The following is a 20,695-nucleotide window of genomic DNA, read 5'->3' on the forward strand; positions in this document are numbered from 1 at the left end:
GTTTGAAGGATATGTTCACTTCAGATGCAATTCATCACCAGCTAAGAAGCTCATGTCTTATTCTGTCAGTAGCCATGACATACAGAAACATACAGTAAGATTGAGCATTTTAGAAAATACGGTGGATTGAGATATATATCACAATGCACAAACGTTGAATAGACTTACTTGAAAAGAAAACCACCAGAACTCACATAAGTGACATCAGGAGTGGCGACAGAATAACCAATTTGTTTGAGATAATTTTAGAGCACATGATGAAGTGAAGCTAGAGATAGTCGCCATGAATAAGACAAAAAATGAACGAATCATGATGCTCCAAAATCTGCCACAGTGTAGGTGCAGCTCCAAGCCTGTAAATTGAAATGGCCATCTTCTCAACAGAAAGTGGTTACTTTGCAGAAATATCTGGACCTCATTTTGAGAGGTCCTCCCTTGAAAGAAGAAAAATTGTACATGGATGCAAGCACTATCATCAAATTGCATATCAAACTGAGGCTTTTCTCAAAGGCTGTCCAGTAAGACAGGCTACCCCATGGTGGAACACAGTTCCTGCTTCTCCTGCAAGGTAAGGTGTGTGTTGCACACTTGTTGTAATTAGCCTCAAACCCCAGAATTGAGTATGCGGCAGAAGTTTCTATGTCGTCACCATCCCTTCTGGATGATACATTTGGGTTTAAGGGGATAAACCGCTGATGAAATTCATATCATTCCCAGTAGCAATGACTCCACCGCATCTCTAACTATACCAAGTTACAGTTATGGTTTGGCCTCATCCCTGCCATTTACCTGTTCCAAAGACAGCAACGTCATCAGCCTGACTTTTCCAACCTTTGCTTTAGGAAGAAGATTCATTCACTGTTGAAACTGTGCTCAAAGGATTACAACTATTTCATTAGTGCAAAGACAGTAAATGTCAGATAAGTCACCATGTAAGTGAAACAATAGGATGAGATAAATGCGTGGGAAGATTGCTAATTCCAAGATTGCTAATTCCACCTCTTGAAAAGTTGAAGCATGACGGTGGCCGTTTTAGATTTCCACATTTAATTTTTGCAACTTGATTAATTAAAATAAAAAAAGGCAACCCAATTGCCCAGGTGACAAACAAATGGGAAGTCTGACACAAGGATGTCCATGACTCCTTTCCAAAAGCATCATCATGTAGAGAAACAAGGGATATCAAAACAAGACAGCTTTGCTCCATTAGTGTTGAATTTACACCAACCAAGCAAGTTTGGTTAACCCTGATAGGTGAGGCTCTACATCCTCTATTTGTAATTGAAACGCACAAAATGCATCCAGAATCAGATATTACAAGATGTGTTGGTACAAGATTTCTACAAACTACTGTATTCAAAAGGAATTTACATAATCTTACAGGTTACAAGACTTTGATATCTCTGCATCAGGATGCCACAAGGATTATCTTAACATAAGGACATAAATCGTTACATGTGGAAGGTTTCCTCGAAACACATCTCTCTATCATGTATCACTTGACGGTGCATGTGCACCCAAAAGAACAAGTTGAATACATTCAAGACACCTGCCCGGGCAAATTGAAAGCTGAGAAGAAGCAGAAGAAGAAGAAGAGAGAGAAAGGGGGAGAAAACGATGGGGCCATAAATGGAAATTTAACTTCAAGCTGAGAGAGAAAGAGAGAGAGAGAGAGAGAGAGAGAGAGAGAGAGAGAGAGAGAAGGGGGGAGAAAATGATGGGGCCATAAATGGAAATTTAGCTTCTTAGACAAAGCACCATCAATTAGATCTGGCCAGGGGCAGGCCAAAAAGGGGTGGACAATAAACCAACATAAAGAAAAGACAATAGGAAGAGGGTTTTCGTTTTGGGTGGAATGGGGGGGTGTTGGGGGGGCATGGCGCCAGAGTGGAGGGGGGAGTGATTCCATGGGGTTATCAGACGAGGGTAGGTGGCAAGCAAGATAGCAAAAAGCTATTTCTCAGAAGAGCCAAAAGTGTCCATACAATACCGATTCAAAATGCCTACCCTGAACATCCCAAACACCTTGCAAAATAAAAGTTCTCACTTGCACATCAAATCTAGAACTCACAAACTATGTAATGAAGGGGTAAATGGGCTGCTTTAGTAGCACTTTAGGTAGAGTTAGCGGGAAATATGGAGGGACTACATAAATCCTCATCCACCACTCATTGTACACTTTTGATGTGACATCTAATCCTATCTACTCTCCCTCCTTCCTCCACTTGCAGCCTTCTCTCTCTCTCTCTCTCTCTCTCTCTAAAAAAATGGTTCAAGAAGTGGGAAGTAGAAGAGTATTTAAACTACTCTTCAGAGGAGATTGATGAAGAGGCTTTTCATTATGACCTGCTGAATGCACTACACAGGAAATGGCAAACAGCAGAAAACAAAGATAAATTTGAGTACTATCGCACATATATCAACCCCGAATATTGGTCAATTTATACAGGAAGGGAGACAACAACGCAGAAGTACATATGTACACCTATAGCAGTGCATAAACGGAGGGCTTTAGCCTCACTTCGCACCCGATCACACCAGCTGCAAATAGAAACAGGGGGATGGAAAAAGATGCCAAGGGAGAGTAGAATATGCCAACTATGTGATCAAGGTATGGTTGAAACAGAAGAACACATGGTAATGATATGCCCTCACTATGCACACATTAGGGAAGAGTTCAATCACCTCCTTGAGGGACATAACAAACTGGCTGATTTGCTGCATAAAGGGTCACCTTCAGCTTTAGGAACATTTGTGTATAAGCTCTTCAAGCATAGGAATCCACCTGAATCCTAGAAGGTGGTTTCTCTTTCCACCCTCCCATCTTCGGGAGGAGCTTTCATGTACTTGTGATATTGTATTGCTCAGGTCCCATAGGCCGGTTTTGGTCTTCAGAGGACGATAATATATTCTTCTTCTTCTTCTTCTTCTCTCCCCTATCCCATCTCCTTCCTTCTCCCCCTCATTCTCTCTCCCTTCCACTCTTTTATCCCAATCTGCTCCTACCCCTTTTTCTACATTGGTATCAGAGCTCCGGCCCTGGCACCTTTGTTTTCCCCTCTCCCTGCCCCAATTCAGCTGGAATGCAACACAAGCTGCCTTTGCTTGCAACCTTCTGCAAGTGTCTTTCACATTTTCAGGGGGGGAGGAGCAAGGGCCTGTCAGCCCAAGAAAGTGTGCTCTTACGCGGGTATGCCCTCCATCCCATTTGTGAGGGCAGTACTTGCATTTACAATTGAATTGGCCCTTTCCCAAAGGCTTCAGTGTCTCCACAAATTCACATTCTTCTCCTTTCTTCCTTCCCATCTGCGCACGAGAGAGAGAGAGAGAGAGAGAGATTAAAATCTCAAATTTAGACAAAGAAGAAAACTTCAAGACTCAAGATTCAAGTTTCGACTTTCAACAGACATGGGAGAGATAAGACGGCGTAACTCAGTCCTCCTTCAAATTTCAATCGATTCCTGAATCCTGAGGTCACACCGTCAGACTTCAGTGATCCCGACTCATAGAGCTCTCAGGTTGCAGGATGGTGAGAGAAATCTGCAAGTATATGAGAAACAATTGCTGGCTGCACTTTCTGCATGGGAGCATTACTTGCTAGGGGCTGATTTCACTGTGCAGAGAGATCACCAGACCTTGAGATATTTTCCTCACTCAGACTAGATTGTCGGAGAAGCATATGCGTTGAGACCTGAGTTGAATGCAATGGACGACTAGTATCCAGAGGATGGGGATTCTTGCAAGGCTCTATGATCAGTTGTCTGTTGGACAGCAGCATTTGCATTATACTTTCAGCGATGGATTCCTTCAAATGCATGGTCGCCTCTGGTGTTAGACACAGTTTAGGCCTAGCGTGCAAGGCATCGATGTATAGATGCTTTAGTGAAAGCAGTTGAGACTTTCTTTGGCCAGCTTTGTGACGAGAGATAAATGCTTTTGTAAGGGATTTGCATCGTATGTTAGCAGATCAGTGATGTAGCTTATTGATTGGAGCTACAAGATCTTTGGAGAATTCATAATGCTTGAAATGTGAATCTTCTCAAAACTTTCCGGTGAGATGTGCCAAAAGTTATGCCTTCTGTGTGTAGCCAGAAGTTGAGGGACTTGATGAGATCTTATTCCAGAGGAAGTATTGGCACATAAGGGAAGGTAAGTTGGAGGTAAAGTTTCTACCTGGGCAAGTTTTGGAATGATTCATCATTGTATGTGAAGTGGTTGGAAGAGGGAGATCTGGTAGATACATCTCAATTGTTGTAGCTTTACTTGGAAGTTTTTTAAAAAGCTTGAGCCAACTTTGGTTGTGGCTCCTTCACACTCAACAAAGCATAGGTCTGGAGCATTGCCTGATGCTCAAGAGAGGGGTAGTACCTATGTCTCTTTGTACAGAAAACTTCAGATATCTAGAGGTCGCTTGGTGACATTGCATGTTACCCGAGGTACTGCTTGCTGACAATATATCTGCTGCCTTGGGACTTCTATGATCAATGTACTAGCCACAATGAGGTTTTTGCAATGTATATGGATTGCAATCCTAGGTTTAGAACAATCATATATGCTATGGCATTTTGTGATACACGTTTCTATGATGGTATATTCACATGTATTTTAGATGCAATTGAGAACGCTTGCCATGTTTCAAGAGAGAAGTATGTCACAAGGGCGTGATTTTTGGCGCATGCATGTTGGCCTACATGTGGGCAGGACCCTGGGAAATCAAGGAGCAAGGTTATGGGTTGCTTGGTGTGCTAGAACCCCTACCAATTAATGCCTTGGGGGTAAAATTGTGGTTGGGCCCTTAGAGGGACAAAAAGCCCTAACAATCCAAAGTTGGTCATTGGAATGGACACCATACAGGGGACAAGGGGCAAATTAAATCTTAACACTGGTTTGACCCCATAGGGCCTAGGAGCAAACTAAAGACCAAGGGGAAAATGAAAACATGGGTTGCCATGTGGCATGCCCATGCACATTCCAAACCAATTTGGTAAGGTTGCCCATGGAAGCTCCCAAGAAGAACCACAAAGGCAAAGGAGGGTCAATAAAGACCTAAGAGGAGGATGGGCTTAACGGGATCACGTATGGCGGCTCGTGGGAGCTCTCGCTTGGTGGCAAAGGGCTGATAGGCATCATAGGAGCGGTGTACATACTATGCACGGAATTGTGTGTACAGGCAGTACGGCCGTACGGTGGACTAACAAGTGACTAACAAGCAACTATACGGGCTGGTGCAGATTTTGTATGGATGGCATAAAGGCTTTGTACGGCCTCCGTACAAACAAAGTATGGTTTTTGCACGGCTGACATACAATTGAGCTGTAGTATAGACTGTTTTGCACAGCTGTGTACGAGGGTGCACGGGCAGATTGGCTGTACGATCAACTATCAGAGTGCTAGAGTACAAATGGCAGCTTGTTCACGGGCTCGTGTTCGAGCTCAGTCTTTCTTCCCTTGGGCTGGTCAAGGGTGCCCAATTCCTTCATCGGAGATTGCTCTTGGTTGTGAGCTATGTTGAGGGACTTAGTTGGCAGAGTGGTGCATCGTGAATGCTTTCAGTTCGACTGCAGGTTTCCCTGAGATTGTGGGCTGATCATTATGATTTCACCCATTGCTTGGGCATGCCAATGGCATAGTGGGCATTTGAGACAATCAAAGGAGTTGTGTGACCCCGCACAAGTTGCTAGTAACAGTACGGACTGTTTTGTACGGCTGTGTACGAGGGTGCACGGGCAGATTGGCTGTACGATCAACTATCAGAGTGCCAGTGTACAAATGGCAGCTTGTTCATGGGCTCGTGTTCAAGCTCAATCTTTCTTCCCTTGGGCTGGTCAAGGGTGCCAAGAAATAAAGAAGAAACAAAGCAGGTGACTAAGCAAAAATAAACAAGCAAGTCAGGAAACAAAATCTTTCAAAAAACTAGAAACTCTCTCTCTCTCTCTCTCTCTCTCTCTCTCTCTCTCTCTTATTTAAAACATAAAAAGCTAAATGGCCCTTTACACTTATGTATCGTTTCTACAAAGAGACAAAAATACATTTCTAACTTAGAAAGCACAAGCATACTCAAACAAACTCTCTTTTTGAAACTAAAAGAAAAACAGGCTATTCAGCTCCCCGCTTTTTGTTTTCAGCTTATGTTCAATCATTCTAAACATACCTAAGGCCGATACACCATAGATAAAAGACTTCATATCTAAGAATGTGTGAACTTTTTTCGTTATTTTCCTTGGATTATACCTCTTGTGTAATAGTAAAGTGATCAAATTACTACATTGAGTGATAAAAGACTCCTTAGTTGTACAAAGGCGAGAAAATCTATGGAGTTGGGAAGAAATTACTCCATATTTTGCCAAATAAAAAATGTTAAGTCAATGTGAGGCCTTTTTATAATGTGTAAACCACTATATTCAGGTTGTTCACGTTTATCGTATATATCAACCTCTAATCCTATGGTAGATTAAATCTAAATCTAGCTGATAGGGCAACGCACCATTTAAGATAGAAAGAATTATCACAATACCAACAGGCCGCAACTTGGACGAAAACTTCACAAGGTGAAATTTGCATGTCCGCTAATACGGCAGAAGCATATACCTAGATGAATCCAGGAACATTCCCAAACTCATCCTCTAAAAACACAACATAGTGCAGTTTCAATCTCATGATAGTCACTCACAAGGTTGAAAACTGTAAACTCCATCATGCATAGCAAGGACTAGCTACTATGACATCCCCACTGACGTCATCAGCGCCCAACAGTGGGTGTAGACCATAGTATAAAAATATGCTCTCACACATACAAATCCACACACCCACACATACTTGAGCATCCATTTATACAAAGTCTTCGTACTGAGTTTCTGTCGGCACTCCGGAGGTGAAGGGCAGACTCAGCCATGACGAAGGCTAGCACTAAAGGAGAAGGCTAATCAAAAGGTAGTCCAAAATCTCTTCATTCAAGCTACAACTGCTTGTGAAGTCTATAAACGTTTTCATTTTAGTCTCTCCCCAACGAGCATCTAAATCTAAATCTAGTTGATAGGGCAACGCACCATTTAAGATAGAAAGAATTATCACAATACCAACAGGCTGCAACTTGGACGAAAACTTCACAAGGTGAAATTTGCATGTCCACTAATACGGCAGAAGCATATACCTAGATGAATCCAGGAACATTCCCAAACTCATCCTCTAAAAACACAACATAGTGCAGTTTCAATCTCATGATAGTTACTCACAAGGTTGAAAACCATAAACTCCATCATGCATAGCAGGGACTAGCTACTATGACATCCCCACTGACGTCATCAGCGCCCAACACTGGGTGTAGACCATAGTATAAAAATATGCTCTCACACATACAAATCCACGCACCCACACATACAAATGATAGGGCAAGTATTGATAGAAATAAGACGTTGCATAAACTCAAATTCATAAGTGAAAAGATAAAAGTTTGCTAAAAAGACGGCACAATTAGTGCCCATGGGGATTCCTATAACTTGTTGAAACAAAGAATCACCTATTGTGATGTAAAGATTATCTAAAAGAAAATCTATCCAAGAGCAAACATCTTCCACACTTTACCTTTGTGTATCTTTTCGTTTTAGAGCCTATGTCATGATCATTATTTTTTAGCCACAAAAAGTCAAAGCATAAGGCTGTTTTCTCAACTTTTAGCACTTTGCGTCTATCTTTGTCAAATCTCAGCTTGAAAACTTCAGCCACTAGCTTTTTAATTCTAAACTTCAGGTCTTCCAGCTCGATCTTTGTGTAAAGCGTGGTAAAATCATAGGTTTCAAGGAGAATAGGAGACTCTTTTTCCTGAATGCTTCGAGAGGAATTAAAAAATTTTACAACAGGAATCACTCCTACAGAGTCATTTGAAATTCAGCTTGAGTGCAAGGGGACATCTGCCTCTTTTAATAAGTCCCTCCAAAGTTCATGGACACTAGGCAACATGGCTTTGTAGCAGTAGCTTAGCCATTTAGAGACATCCATCAAAGTAGTCTCACAAGCAGCTGCAATAAATCTTGGCTTTTTTGGAGTTTTGTGAAACTTCCAAGCAGCACAAAGAAAAGGTATGCTTGGATTGCAAACAAACCCAAAAGACTTGCAAAAACTCTGATGTTTTGAGATCAAATCCTTTTGAGAAACTAAGGCAGGGGCGTAAGTTTTGGCAGACGAGTTCACTTCTCTCAAAAGACATTCTAAGTAAAACTTTTTACAAATAAAAACAAAGTTATTGGAACATTTGTCCACATAAGAAATGACAAAATTCCTATGGAATTTTCGAAGAAGAGTTTCATCTTCTTTAGAAAGATGGTTACTTTTCTTTGAGCAATTAACCGAAGGGACTTCTTCTAGTTTCAAAGCAACTTTCTTCAAAATCTTCCCTTTCCATTCTATGTAAAGCATTAGAGTGTAAAGCATTGTTAATGGATGCTAGCTATGTGTCCACGCTTTATCTTTATCTCGTGAGCAAGTGAATGGCTAAGAGGACACCCAAGGCAGCTAAGGGGGACTATGTGAGCACGTATTGGTTGCTAGTAACATGCCTTAGCTGAGTGCAAGTGTTTTGAAACTAAAATGGATATATACCTTCGTAAGACTAGAATATGTCCAATCATTTGTTGTTCTAAATATATACCTAGATGAATCCAGGAACATTCCCAAACTCATCCTCTAAAAAAGGAAGACGAGCGATGCTGGTATGCACGAACTCACATATGGTTTGTGAGACTAGGGTTCCACATCCATAGGATACCTCCCTTTCAATACAGTTTAGATGCCCCTCCGATACTCCCACCCACCATCCCGATCGGGCCACACACCAAACAGGTCATTCGAGAGGATCTTCTCCAGCTACACCTTTAGGACCTGGTTGGAGCCAAGGGAGCTTCCAGTGAAGCTGAGTTTCTACTGAGATTACTGTCTTCGTATTTCAGAGGAGGGATTCATCACACCACCGGGGTACATTGAGCTTCATATGCCTCACTCACTACGGATCTCCATCGGACAGTTTCGGGTATCATCACGCCGTCTCCGCATAGAGAGCGATAGAGCAGAGGGGATCCCTAGGGAGCGACGTATATGCATATTGTGCAACTGTCAGGAGGTTGAGTCGGAGGAGCATTTTATTTTCAAGTGCCCACTGTACTACGAGATCCGAGGTCGCTACCACTGTCTCTTCAGAGACGACTCCGGGCTCCTTTCCAGATTCCTTGCCTACCCAGATCGGAGATGCCTCACGGCCTTCATTCACGAGGGAGTCTGACACAGAGAGTACTTACTCAAGCGACAGGGCTTAGCCACATCATCAAACACCTCTCAGAGCAGGATCACAGAGTTCTTCCCATCGAGTGACATTGACCGTCCAGTCTCTAGCCGCAGGCGTGAGAGAGACCCCGACCCGAGGATCGCAGCACGACACACGAGACATCGAGGGGACACACACATCACTTTGGGGGACCTCCCGTCATTGTTTAGACCTGGGATACGTCCCACGGAAGTCACAGTGGCTCTGGTCTTGCGTCGAGCCTCATCCAAGAGATCGAGACGCACGGCACCCCTTGACGGACGCCAACGTCCCATCACCAACTATGCACCAACCAGGGCGACATGACATACGGAGGATTCCGCTCCACTCCAGTCTGTCATGACAAGAGAAATGATTATTTAGTTAATTAATAGTCATTAGAACTTTATTATTGTTAGGCGCCAATTTGATGGTGCGGTTATATGTTTGTATTTATGATCGATCAAGCGGTGTAAATAGTACCGCCAAAACTATGTAACATTGGCCAATGATTAGTAATAAAGATGTGCACACACGTGTCTAGGTCCTAGGGGCAATAGGAAAGGGAAAGGGTGCATTAGAGTGCATTGAATGGTAGGTGCATGGGTCATAGGCTAAGGGTAGGTGTAAATGGGAAGATGGAACTTGAGTGATCTCAAGGGACATTAATGAAAGGGTATCACCCTTTCATTGTGAATCTCACGTTGCATTCTTTCTACCACATTGCATTTATCCGTCATCTCTCTCCCACCTTGCATGTAGGTCGAAAAAGAAACAAGTACTCTCACGAGGGCGCTCTTCCCCATTGGAGGGCCAATCGGCATTCAAATTCTGCATGCATTGCACACATTTGCATTTTCGAAAAGTGTGGATCTTCACATTTGGTATCAGAGCGGCGACGATCCACGAGCGGGACGAGAAGAGGGCGACAGTTGCGAACGACGGAAGTCGCAAGAGGGGTTGGCGGAAAAGGATCACGACTGACCGATCTCGAGGTTGTGAGACGAGGGATTTTTCTGAAAAAAATTCTGGCCTTCAACGGCGAACGAGGTGTTCTCGCGCCCCCCCCCCTCCCCCCAACATGTGAATGTACCCTTAAACCGTGAGAAAAAGGGATTCCCGTTCTACCCAACCGGAAGTCGGATCGGAATAAGATTTTAAGGGAGTGATCCACCCATCAAGTACCCCCTATAACGGTATCTAGAGCTCCAATCCGCTCAAAACAAGTAGCCCAAACGGAGCGTACCAGTTTACAGCAGAAATACAAGAAGAAAAGCTTGAAAGAGAAGGGAAAGGAGGTCATTTTAAGTGTCTTCTCAACACAAACGAAGCGGGAGTCGGATAAGTACCACCACCTCTACAACACTTGAAGTTTGCTGTAAAATAAACCTTCTTTTTTGAAATTACAGCAAGACATTTTCTCTCTTGTATTACTAAAAGGAAAGAATGGAAAGGGAAGGGACATATAACAATGAACTTATTCCTTTTTCTCCATTACCCCAAGGAGAGAGAGAAAGAACACCTTCACCCCCTCTTGAAGAGGATGGATTAGGTGAGAGTTATACACATCTTGAGTATGATAACCCACAAATAGATTTACAGCAGTCTCTCCTTCAAGAACCTCCTGATAGGGAGTTCTCCTTTCGTAATGAAAGAAGAAATGAGACCAGCCAAGAACAAGGTGATGAGTTCATGCCTTCAACTCAAAACCCAATACACATGGATTCTAATCCAAGTGCAGGAGGAAGAGAGGAGACTCCTGTTGATAAGCTGGTTTTCCAGCTTAGCAATATGATTGAGCAGTCCATTATGACAAGATTAGGGACTAAGAGGACTTTAAACTTCGGGGATGAAGAGTTGAGTAACCCTTCTAAGAGGTCCAAATTCCAACCGCGAGAGAGAATTGAGTTCCCCAAATATGATGGGGCAAGGGAGGCTGACAAAATCCTCAATTGGATTCGTCATTTTGAGCTATACTTTGCCCATCAAGACAAGACCAAGCAAGAGAAGCTTGCTCTTGCCACATTGCATCTGCAGAAGGATGCTCTAATGTGGTGGTCCTTGTTACAAACAGGAAAAGAGCCTATTCATGAATGGGCTAAATTTGTGGAGCAACTGAAAACCACTTTCATGCCACCGAGGCATGAAGAGAACCTAACCTTTTGTTGGGAGAGGTTTAGGCAGTTCGATAATGAGAGTAATCCAGATTTTGCAGCCAGATTTTGAAAACTCTCTCTACAGTTACCCGAAAAGAGTGAGGAAGATAGGAGAAAGAAGTATTTAGCAGCTTTAAGCCCAAAAGTAAGGTACGAGGTTGAAATGTTTAACCCGACCACGCTTAAGGACCTCACTAAGCTGGCTGAAATAGCCAAGAGAAAATTGAATCCTCGTGAATCCTTCAATAAGGAGTATGGGTCATCATCTAAGACCAATAATATACCCACTTTTAGGAAACCAAACCGGTTTAAGAATAATAAAGGGAAGGGTAAAGCTCTTGTAAGGAATGTGAACAGCCAATCACATCCTGGATGGGTGCCATTTCCTTCTATGACTGACGAAGAGAAGAGGAAGTTGATTAAGGAAGGAAAATGTTTCTGTTGTAAGAAACATAAGCGAGGGCACGTATGGCATAAGTGTCCCGTTCTCTTGGCTAAGATTGCCAAGACGAATTCAATAAAAGGGAAAGCCAAGGCATCCAAGCAGGAGGGTGAGGCTTCTACCTTGTCACCCTCGAAATCTACTGTGACTATTGAGCCAATAGTGAATGCTGTCCATTCAGCCAATACCTTTGGGCCTCATGATCTTTTTAAGGTGTATGGATTCGTGAATGGACAGAGAATAGTGGTTCTCCTAGATGATGGATGTAATTATGACTTAGTAAGTGATAGATTGGCAAAATTACTCCATCTTAAACCAGAACCTATAAAAAACATGTCGCTTTCAGGAGCTTTTAGGGGACACAATGAAGAAGACACATCCATAGTACGAAATATTCCTTTTCGTATACAAAAATATAGAGATCGAAGGGATTTTCTAGTAGCCCCTTTACAAGACGTTGACATGATACTAGGTAAACCATGGCGGTATGATTTTAACCCTGCTATTCATCCTCATACTCATCATTGTTGCTTTGTACATAAGGATGAAAACATAAGGATCGTAGGGGATCGGGATGTGTATACAATTCCATTGATTACTCCTACCCAAGCGAAAAGATTGGTAAAAAGAGGGGTAGATTGTAATCTTGTGTATATACCGGATTCATGAGATCTTCATATCTCAAAAGAAGATCGAAAGAGAAATGAGTTCCTTAGAGCTTACGAGGATCGATTTTCAAGAGATGACTCATTCGAATTGCCTATGGAGAGAGAAAATGATCATGCCATAGACTTAGAGCCAGGAGCTTCTCCTCCATGTAGAGCCCCATATAGGATGAACAGGATAGAAATGGAGGAGGTAGAAAAACAAATTGAAGATTTGTTGCAAAAAGGCCTGATTCGACCAAGCAGTTCTCCATTTGGAGCACCTGTATTATTGGTTAAGAAGAAGGATGAATCATATCGTATGTGTATAGATTACCGTGCTTTGAATAAACTTACAATTAAGAACCGGTATCCGATTCCAAGAGTGGATGATTTATTGGATATGCTTAAAGGTGCTAAAGTTTTTAGCAAATTGGATTTGAAATCTGGTTATCATCAACTTCGTATGAAAGCTGGGGATGAACATAAGACTGCTTTTCGCACTCTCACTGGACATTATGAGTTTTTGGTCATGCCTTTTGGCCTAACTAATGCTCCAGCCACTTTTAGTAGGCTGATGAGAAGGGTTTTGCGACCCTACTTGGGAAAATTTGTCATAGTCTTTTTTTATGACATTTTAGTGTTCAGCCAGAATGAGGAAGAGCATAAGGATCACCTTGCTAAGGTGATGGAGCTCCTAAGGAAGGATCGATTGTTCCTAAATACCAAGAAGAGTGAGTTTTTCAAGACAGAAATAGAGTATTTGGGACACATTGTGTCTACCGAGGGAATTCGGGTTGACCCTAAAAAGGTCAAGGCCATAATTGAATGGCCAATACCCAAAAACATACATGAGCTGAGATCCTTCCTAGGGATGTGTAGTTATTATCGCAGATTCATTAAGAATTTTGCACGTCTTGCTTCCCCACTAACAGATTTGTTGAAGAAGCATTCCTTGTATGAGTGGGGAGAGGTTCACCAAGTAGCTTTTGAGGAGCTTAAGAGAACATTAGTGACTACACCAGTGTTAACACTTCCAGACATGGACAAAGAGTTCTTTGTTGTATGTACGGATGCAAGTGGTACCTCGATTGGGGCAGTGTTGATGCAAGGAGGGCATCCCATTGCTTATGAGAGTAGAAAACTTCAAGGGGCTGAATTGAAATATATCACGTATGAGAAGGAGTTATTGGCAGTCATTCATGCTCTAAAGTTATGGAAGCATTACTTATATGGTTCTGCTTTCAAGATTAAGACTGACCATCAAAGTATTAAGCACTTGTTTTCTCAACCCATTGTCTCTTCAAGGCAAATCAAATGGGCTGAATATATTCAATCCTTTGGGCAACCAAATATCGAATATCAGCCAGGAAAGGAGAATTTAGTAGCTGATGCTTTGAGTAGACGGCCCCAAGTTAATCACGTTTCTGTGATTAAGGAGAAATCATTAGGAGCAATGGTTGAAGCTTATCCTTTAGATGAGGACTTCGCTGACATTTATGGGAAGATTCAGCGTAATAAGGTCGGGGATTTAGAGGTTATTCCATCGTGGAGGGATACTTATTTTTGGGACGTGCCATATGTGTACCCAAAACATTTCGGTATCTAGTCATGAGTGAGTTACATGCGAGTCCATATTCTGGACATAGAGGCATTAGAGGGACCATTGACAATATTGAGAGATACTTCCATTGGCCTAAACTTCGCAAAGAAGTTTCGACCTTTGTTCAACAATGTGACGTATGTCAGCGCATTAAATCTGACACAAGTAAGACTGCTGGTTTTTTGCAGCCTTTGCCTATTCCTTCGGAAAGGTGGGAACACATTACAATGGATTTTGTGTCTGGTTTCCCCAGGGTTGGTCAGTTCGAGCAGATTTTCACTGTTATAAACAAGCTCATTTTATTCCCTGTAAAAAAGAGTTGTCTGCTCCTGAAACAGCAAGGTAATTCATTAGGGAAATCTTCAGGTTACATGGGTTACCAAAATCCATTGTATCCGATAATGATGGCCGTTTCATTAGCAACTTTTGGACAGCTCTATTAGAGAATCTCGAAACCAAACTGAAATTTACTACAGCCTTCCATCCTCAAGGAGATGGACAAAGTGAGAATGCCAATCAAACCATAATTACTTTACTTCGAGCTTATGTCCATGATCAACCTAGAAGGTGGCTAGAGTTCTTACCCATGTTAGAGTTTGCTTATAATAACACTGTACATACTTCCATCAAGAAAGCCCCATTTGAAATCATCTATGGGCAATGTTTACCCACTCCAATAACACACTTGGGGGAGCGAATTTTTGCTGTTGACCAGTTTGCTGAGGATATGTCACAGGTTATTGAGCAGGTAAAAGAACATATTAAGAAGGCCCAGGTTCAACAATCCAAGGCAGCCAATAAAAAAAAGAAAAGAAGTTTATTACAAGGAGGATGATTGGGTTTTATTGAAGATTGATAAAAGAAGAATCAAGTCAGTGAGAGGAAGTACCAAACATGTCAAGCTAGCACCGAAGTTTTATGGTCCATTTCAGATTTCAGCAGCTTTATATCCAGAAGAAGGATCCAGAGCGTATGAGCTGAAGTTACCAGCCCACTGGCGTATGAAGAACATCTTTCATATCGTGTACCATGAAGAGAAGAGTACTCGTGGAAAGAAGAGATATATGTATTTACTGAAGTTTAAAAACCAGCCAGCTAGTGATGCACAATGGATGGAAGAAGAGTTCTTTACAGATTTTCCACAGATACTCGCAGATTACAAAGAGGCGATGCAATGGCAGAAGTAACAAGAGAAAGTGCACGTAAGAGGAAGAGACAAGCAATAATCCAGAAGAGGACTTCTGCTCATTCAAGCAGGAGGGAGTGTCATGACAAGAGGAATGATTATTTAGTTAATTAATAGTCATTAGAACTTTATTATTGTTAGGCGCCAATTTGATGGTGCGGTTATATGTTTGTATTTATGATCGATCAAGTGGTGTAAATAGTACCGCCAAAACTATGTAACATTGGCCAATGATTAGTAATAAAGATGTGCACACACGTGTCCAGGTCCTAGGGGCAATAGGAAAGGGAAAGGGTGCATTAGAGTGCATTGAATGGTAGGTGCATGGGTCATAGGCTAAGGGTAGGTGTAAATGGGAAGATGGAACTTGAGTGATCTCAAGGGACATTAATGAAAGGGTATCACCCTTTCATTGTGAATCCCACGTTGCATTCTTTCTACCACATTGCATTCATCCGTCATCTCTCTCCCACCTTGCATGTAGGTCGCAAAAGAAACAAGTACTCTCACGAGGGCGCTCTTCCCCATTGGAGGGCCAATCGGCATTCAAATTCTGCATGCATTGCACACATTTGCATTTTCGAAAAGTGTGGATCTTCACACGGTCTTTTTTCTTTTCATTGTCACACTCAGATGTATTTGATTATGTATTATCAGACTTAGGATTCAGCACGGGTGATGATGCTCGTTTAGTAGCTCCACCCTTACTGTGATTTGTATCAGGTTTTCTTTCAGTCTCATACACCCATCGGTCTTCCGAAGACTCTAATAAAATTTCTTTCTTTCTTTCTTTCTTTCTTCATTTGAGCATCATTTCCTCACACCCCAACCTTCTCTCTCTCTCTCTTCCTTCACCATGTTTCTAACATGGTCTCAGAGCTAGCCCGACCTGACCTAGCCATAGCTGCTCTGCCACGTCATCACCTTCTCCAGCCCTAACCCGAATTCTGTTTCATCCCTTCTTCCTGCAGCTGCCTCAGTCTTGCTCCATTTCGCCCTGTTTTACCTCCATTTTCTTGATGTTTTCACCCGATTAGACCCTCTGTTCATTTCCGCCTCTAGCTATCCCCTTCTTTCAGTTCATTGAGCCTCCTCCATAGCCACTTCACCTCCGTTTTCTGTCCTTGCAGCCAGCCGCCTCCATTCGAGCTCTTGGAGCACTAGGCGGCCTTTACTCTACTAGTCGGCGTTATCTTCAGCACGCGTCTGCATGTAAGGTTCCCTAAGGCCGTTTTGTAGTTCTCCATCGCCGAATCTAGGGTTCCTAGGCCGCTGCAGCATAGCCGACTACCTATTCGAGGTTTTGAAGGGATTTCTGAGCGTTTCTAAGCTGTCCCTGCATAGCCACCTTCAACAGAGATATCTCCAGGCTGCTTCTTGGCTTCCAGATCACCTACAACAGCCGTTTCTCATTGTGGTGGCCTGCTGCAGCATCTCGGTGTACTTTGGAGTGCCTTGCTGAGCCGCTTTGCAAATTTCGAGACCCGCCTTTGCCTCTAGAGCACCTACAGCAACCGCCTTTGGACTTTGGGCCCTGCTGTGTGTATTTTAGAGTATTTACAGCCACCGCCTATCTGCTGCAAACATCTACAAGAGCTCTGAAGCATTCGGAGCTGTTCTAGGGAGCCGCTTTTCACTTTGGAGCTGTCCTGCGTCATTTCGAGGTGTAATCTTGCTGCTTTTTTATTAGGGTTTTCCTTTCCGGTCACGCTCTTGCTGCGTTTTGATTAGGGTTTACATTTTGGAGCCTCCGAGGCTCTTCTTCGCATTCGGTGACTCTCTGATCGGCACATTGAGAGTCATGACATGATGTCCCTTGGTAGCTGCTCCTATGGCCTTCATCGACACATGCATCCTCGCCTGGTTCTTCACCCACATACCCCTTCACATCAAGATGTGCACACTCTTGTGCGGTAGCTGCTTCGGGATCATGGGTTCTCTGCCCTTGCTATGCATAAAATGAATGAAAATATTTCTATGTTTGAGTTAAAGGTTCTCTGCCTTGAGTAGTCCCTCTAAAATGAATGTTTAAAGAGTCAATAAGAGGTCCTCTGCCCTGGGTTGTCCCCCAAAAATGATTGTATTGTGTTTTACTTTGGTTGATGGTATTGACCACCCAGTTCAGAGTAAGGGGGGATGACGAGTGATGGTTTGCCCTTGCCGGTCGCAAGCTGACTAAGAAGTCAATATCACACGGGAGGTGTTGGATAGTTGGACTTGCTCTTTGCAGTATTGTGGTGGAGGGGGGATCGGTCTACTCTTGCGTGTTGGGTCTCACACTCTTTGCTCTGAAGGGGGGTGTTGGAGATATCATAGCCAAAGAGGGTGGTGATGTGATGTGATGTGTTGGTGTGTAGTACTAGGTGATCTAGTACTAGTCTAAGTGTGTGAGTCATGTGTGAGTGCCACATGTCATCATGGGACTTATCCCATATGCACTAGGTGCTAGTGTGAAGGCTAATCACAAAGCATTCGCTTGTGAAAATTTCATTTTAGTCTCTCCAAAACAAGCATTTCTAATCAAAAGATGCTTAAACAATCTAGTTGATAGGGCAACGCACCACTTAAGATAGTATGCTTTATATTTATACCCCAGATCCAATCTAGCATGGTTCACAAAGCTTTCTTGAAGAGAAAAGTAAAAGCAATGGAATGATTTAAACAAAATTCAAGCATTCAAAAGCACATTTAGAAAGCTAAGAAATCTTACACTTAAGTCTATCTGCTGGCATAATTAGCTCTCGCTCTTTTTCTCTCTCTTTTTCCGCTCTGTTGAAGCACTTAAGAGTGGCATTTGCTGAGGTAAATCGTTAGCATGGGTGGCTTCCTGGAAAGGCCGAGCCATGTCAGGACTCGAGAATTCTCTTTCCTTCTTCTCCTTTTTCCTTCTCTTTTTCACAAGCCTAATATCTTCCCCTTCTTCAAAAGCCAATGCGACTTGTTCCTCCAAGGGAGCTACATAGACTGGATTATGCTCGATGGCAAAATGCCTTCTCTTTTTCGAGTGCATATCAGAAGGCTCCTCCCATGAGCCGCGTTGCTCCTCACCCCGAATTCTCTCATGTTTCCCGTCCGAGCCAAATTCCCGAGCCACCTCTGAGACTTGAAGGTCAGGTGAATCCCTCCCGCCCAGCTCGACATGGGAGTGCGTGTGCTTTCGTCGTTTGTGTCCACTGGGAATTGGGCTTTCGACAAGGTTGGCAGAATGCTGCACTCGAGCATGAGCATCGGGAGTAGCGATCGAGTGCTTGCGCTTCCGTTCTCTGGGTTCAATATCTCCAGCGATGGCAATCAAAGACTGTTCTCTTCGGGAAAGGGACTCGTCGAGAGCTTGGACGACATAGTCAACGTAGCTTCGGGCGTAAAGATCGGAGCAAGCATCACTGGATTGAAACCGTTTCAAGAGGGAGGAGGCCTCCGAGAGCGTGCAAGAAGACGAGGAGACTACATTGACACGCACGGGCAGCATGTTAGCAAAATGCTATGAGCAATTGCAAAGGAGAGTATAACACGAGCACATGGTGATTAGGGTTTCAATTTGAGGAATACATGATTAACCTAATGACTCTTTAGAGACGCCTTCATCTTATCTCGTGTACGATCTTTGCAAATTATCATAACCCTCGCATATCATTTGCATGTATTAAGGAACATGGGGGAGTAAATAGAATTGGAAGATAGTCGCCTCTTGTGCTCGTTTCCACCAGTCATCAAACTCTCCCTTACCTTATCTTTCATTAGTGGAATCATTTAACACTAAATTGGTAGCATAACAGGACATACAAGTGTCCTTTTGAGGTTTTGGCAAAAAAATCACAACTTGTTGCAGATGTAGTTTTGGGTGATTTCCTCTCTTGAGCTTAAGGTAGACTCATAGGACTATTATTTAAAAATATAAAGAGTACAAAAAACGATTACATGTGATTACAAAATGCTGAAAAATGTATGGTAACACATCTTTCACCCAGATAGTACTCAGATTTGAAACTTTATCTAACATGCATGAAAATAAATTTGATTTCAATGAGCTAGTATTTTTTATAGTGTGTTTATGAGTATGCTAAACACTTAAGAGTGACAAAAAATTGTTTAAAAATAAATTCAGCAAGATTAATTTATCAATTAACAAGAGTGGTTAGGTTAGCCTAGCAAGTTGCATTATAAGTTGTATTTCATAAATAAACATTTTTATATACTACACATAATAGCCAACAAAGAGTCATACAATAACAATATTATATCATAAGGGAAGGTCACCACATCACAATAAAGGCTAAAACTAAAAGAGATTAAGTGCTCCTAATATCAACTACCAAAACAGGTTTCGCATTAAATCTCACTTTTATAGTATTGAATTATCACATATAAGTCTGCATATAAATTTTTTAAATTGGTATCACTCATTCATGATTAGAGGCACTCTATAAGTATAATTTAAATGTATGAAGGTTCTTATGAGATCGTTTAACCCTTGTATCTTGAATTTAGCGTGAATTTTAGCATAAGGAACAATTAATATACGATTTGAATTTGGTGTTCTACATACATTAGGTCCCCTTAAAACTCAAGCTACTCCATAGTATCCTATTGAAGATATATACAAAGTATGGTTGATTTTGGAACTTATTAGACATGTCAAATAATTTGTAAAAGATCATTTTTTGTCTCACCATCAGGATTCACTAAAATTACATTTAAGGCCATAGACCATAATGAATATGATTATCTAGCTCCAAGGAAATACAAACATATGTATTACAGCTATCCTTAGACTCTAGGACTTACAAACTCTAAGAAAACTCATTTTAAGTAAGGAGTATGGCCATTTTATCTAAAACCTGAGAAAATAGCTTGAAATGTTGGTGCTAGGTTGACCTTAAACTTTTAGGTAGAACTCAAAGTAATAGGTGCAAGTTCCAATCCATAATCATTCTAAGTTTTTTTCAACATATAAGCTATTATTCCAAATAATCAAAACCCCAAAATACCTTATCGATGCTTTTGATAATTCTAGGAAGTTGATAAATTTATAGGACATAAAAGTGTCCTAGGACATTTTTATGTCCTTCTACCAAACTAGTGTTATATATTTTATGCCTTCTAATCGTAGTTGGAAGTATTATGCTTTTGAGAACATATGCAGGTAGGCTGATATCATGCAATGGCATTTGACAGCATGTGGCATAAATGCTACTTTATGGTGTAGAAGTTTGGGTTAGCAGTATATCCAAATCGACTTGGACTGATATTGAGAAGATTTAGAAAACAACCTCTTTGAGGTGACACATGGGAGTAAAGACTACCACCCAATACTATATTCTCTTACTGGAAAGTAGCCACAGGATGATTGAGATTTATGCACTAATGCAGGT

General features: G+C 42.0%; 1 protein-coding gene across 1 annotated transcript; it reads right to left on the bottom strand.

Moving 5' to 3' along the window:
- Nucleotides 1-220: 220 nt before the first annotated feature.
- LOC147880376 (uncharacterized) lies at nt 221-18,827 on the bottom strand. Its single transcript, XM_087371168.1, has 2 exons — nt 18,034-18,827; nt 221-789 (listed from the first exon to the last, which is right to left on the bottom strand). The coding sequence occupies exon 1, from the start codon at nt 18,790-18,792 to the stop codon at nt 18,058-18,060; it is 735 nt and encodes a 244-aa protein (XP_087227294.1). The 5' UTR covers nt 18,793-18,827; the 3' UTR covers nt 221-789; nt 18,034-18,057.
- Nucleotides 18,828-20,695: the final 1,868 nt, after the last annotated feature.

The sequence above is a fragment of the Dipteris shenzhenensis genome, chromosome 32 (genome assembly GCF_047967505.1).
Source record: "Dipteris shenzhenensis isolate YYH24624 ecotype China chromosome 32, Dip_SZ_1.0, whole genome shotgun sequence".
Lineage (NCBI taxonomy): Eukaryota > Viridiplantae > Streptophyta > Polypodiopsida > Gleicheniales > Dipteridaceae > Dipteris > Dipteris shenzhenensis.

Bases quoted from the DNA above. Each gene is read 5' to 3' on its own strand.
- LOC147880376 (XM_087371168.1), bottom strand. From the start codon at position 18,792: ATGCTGCCCGTGCGTGTCAATGTAGTCTCCTCGTCTTCTTGCACGCTC.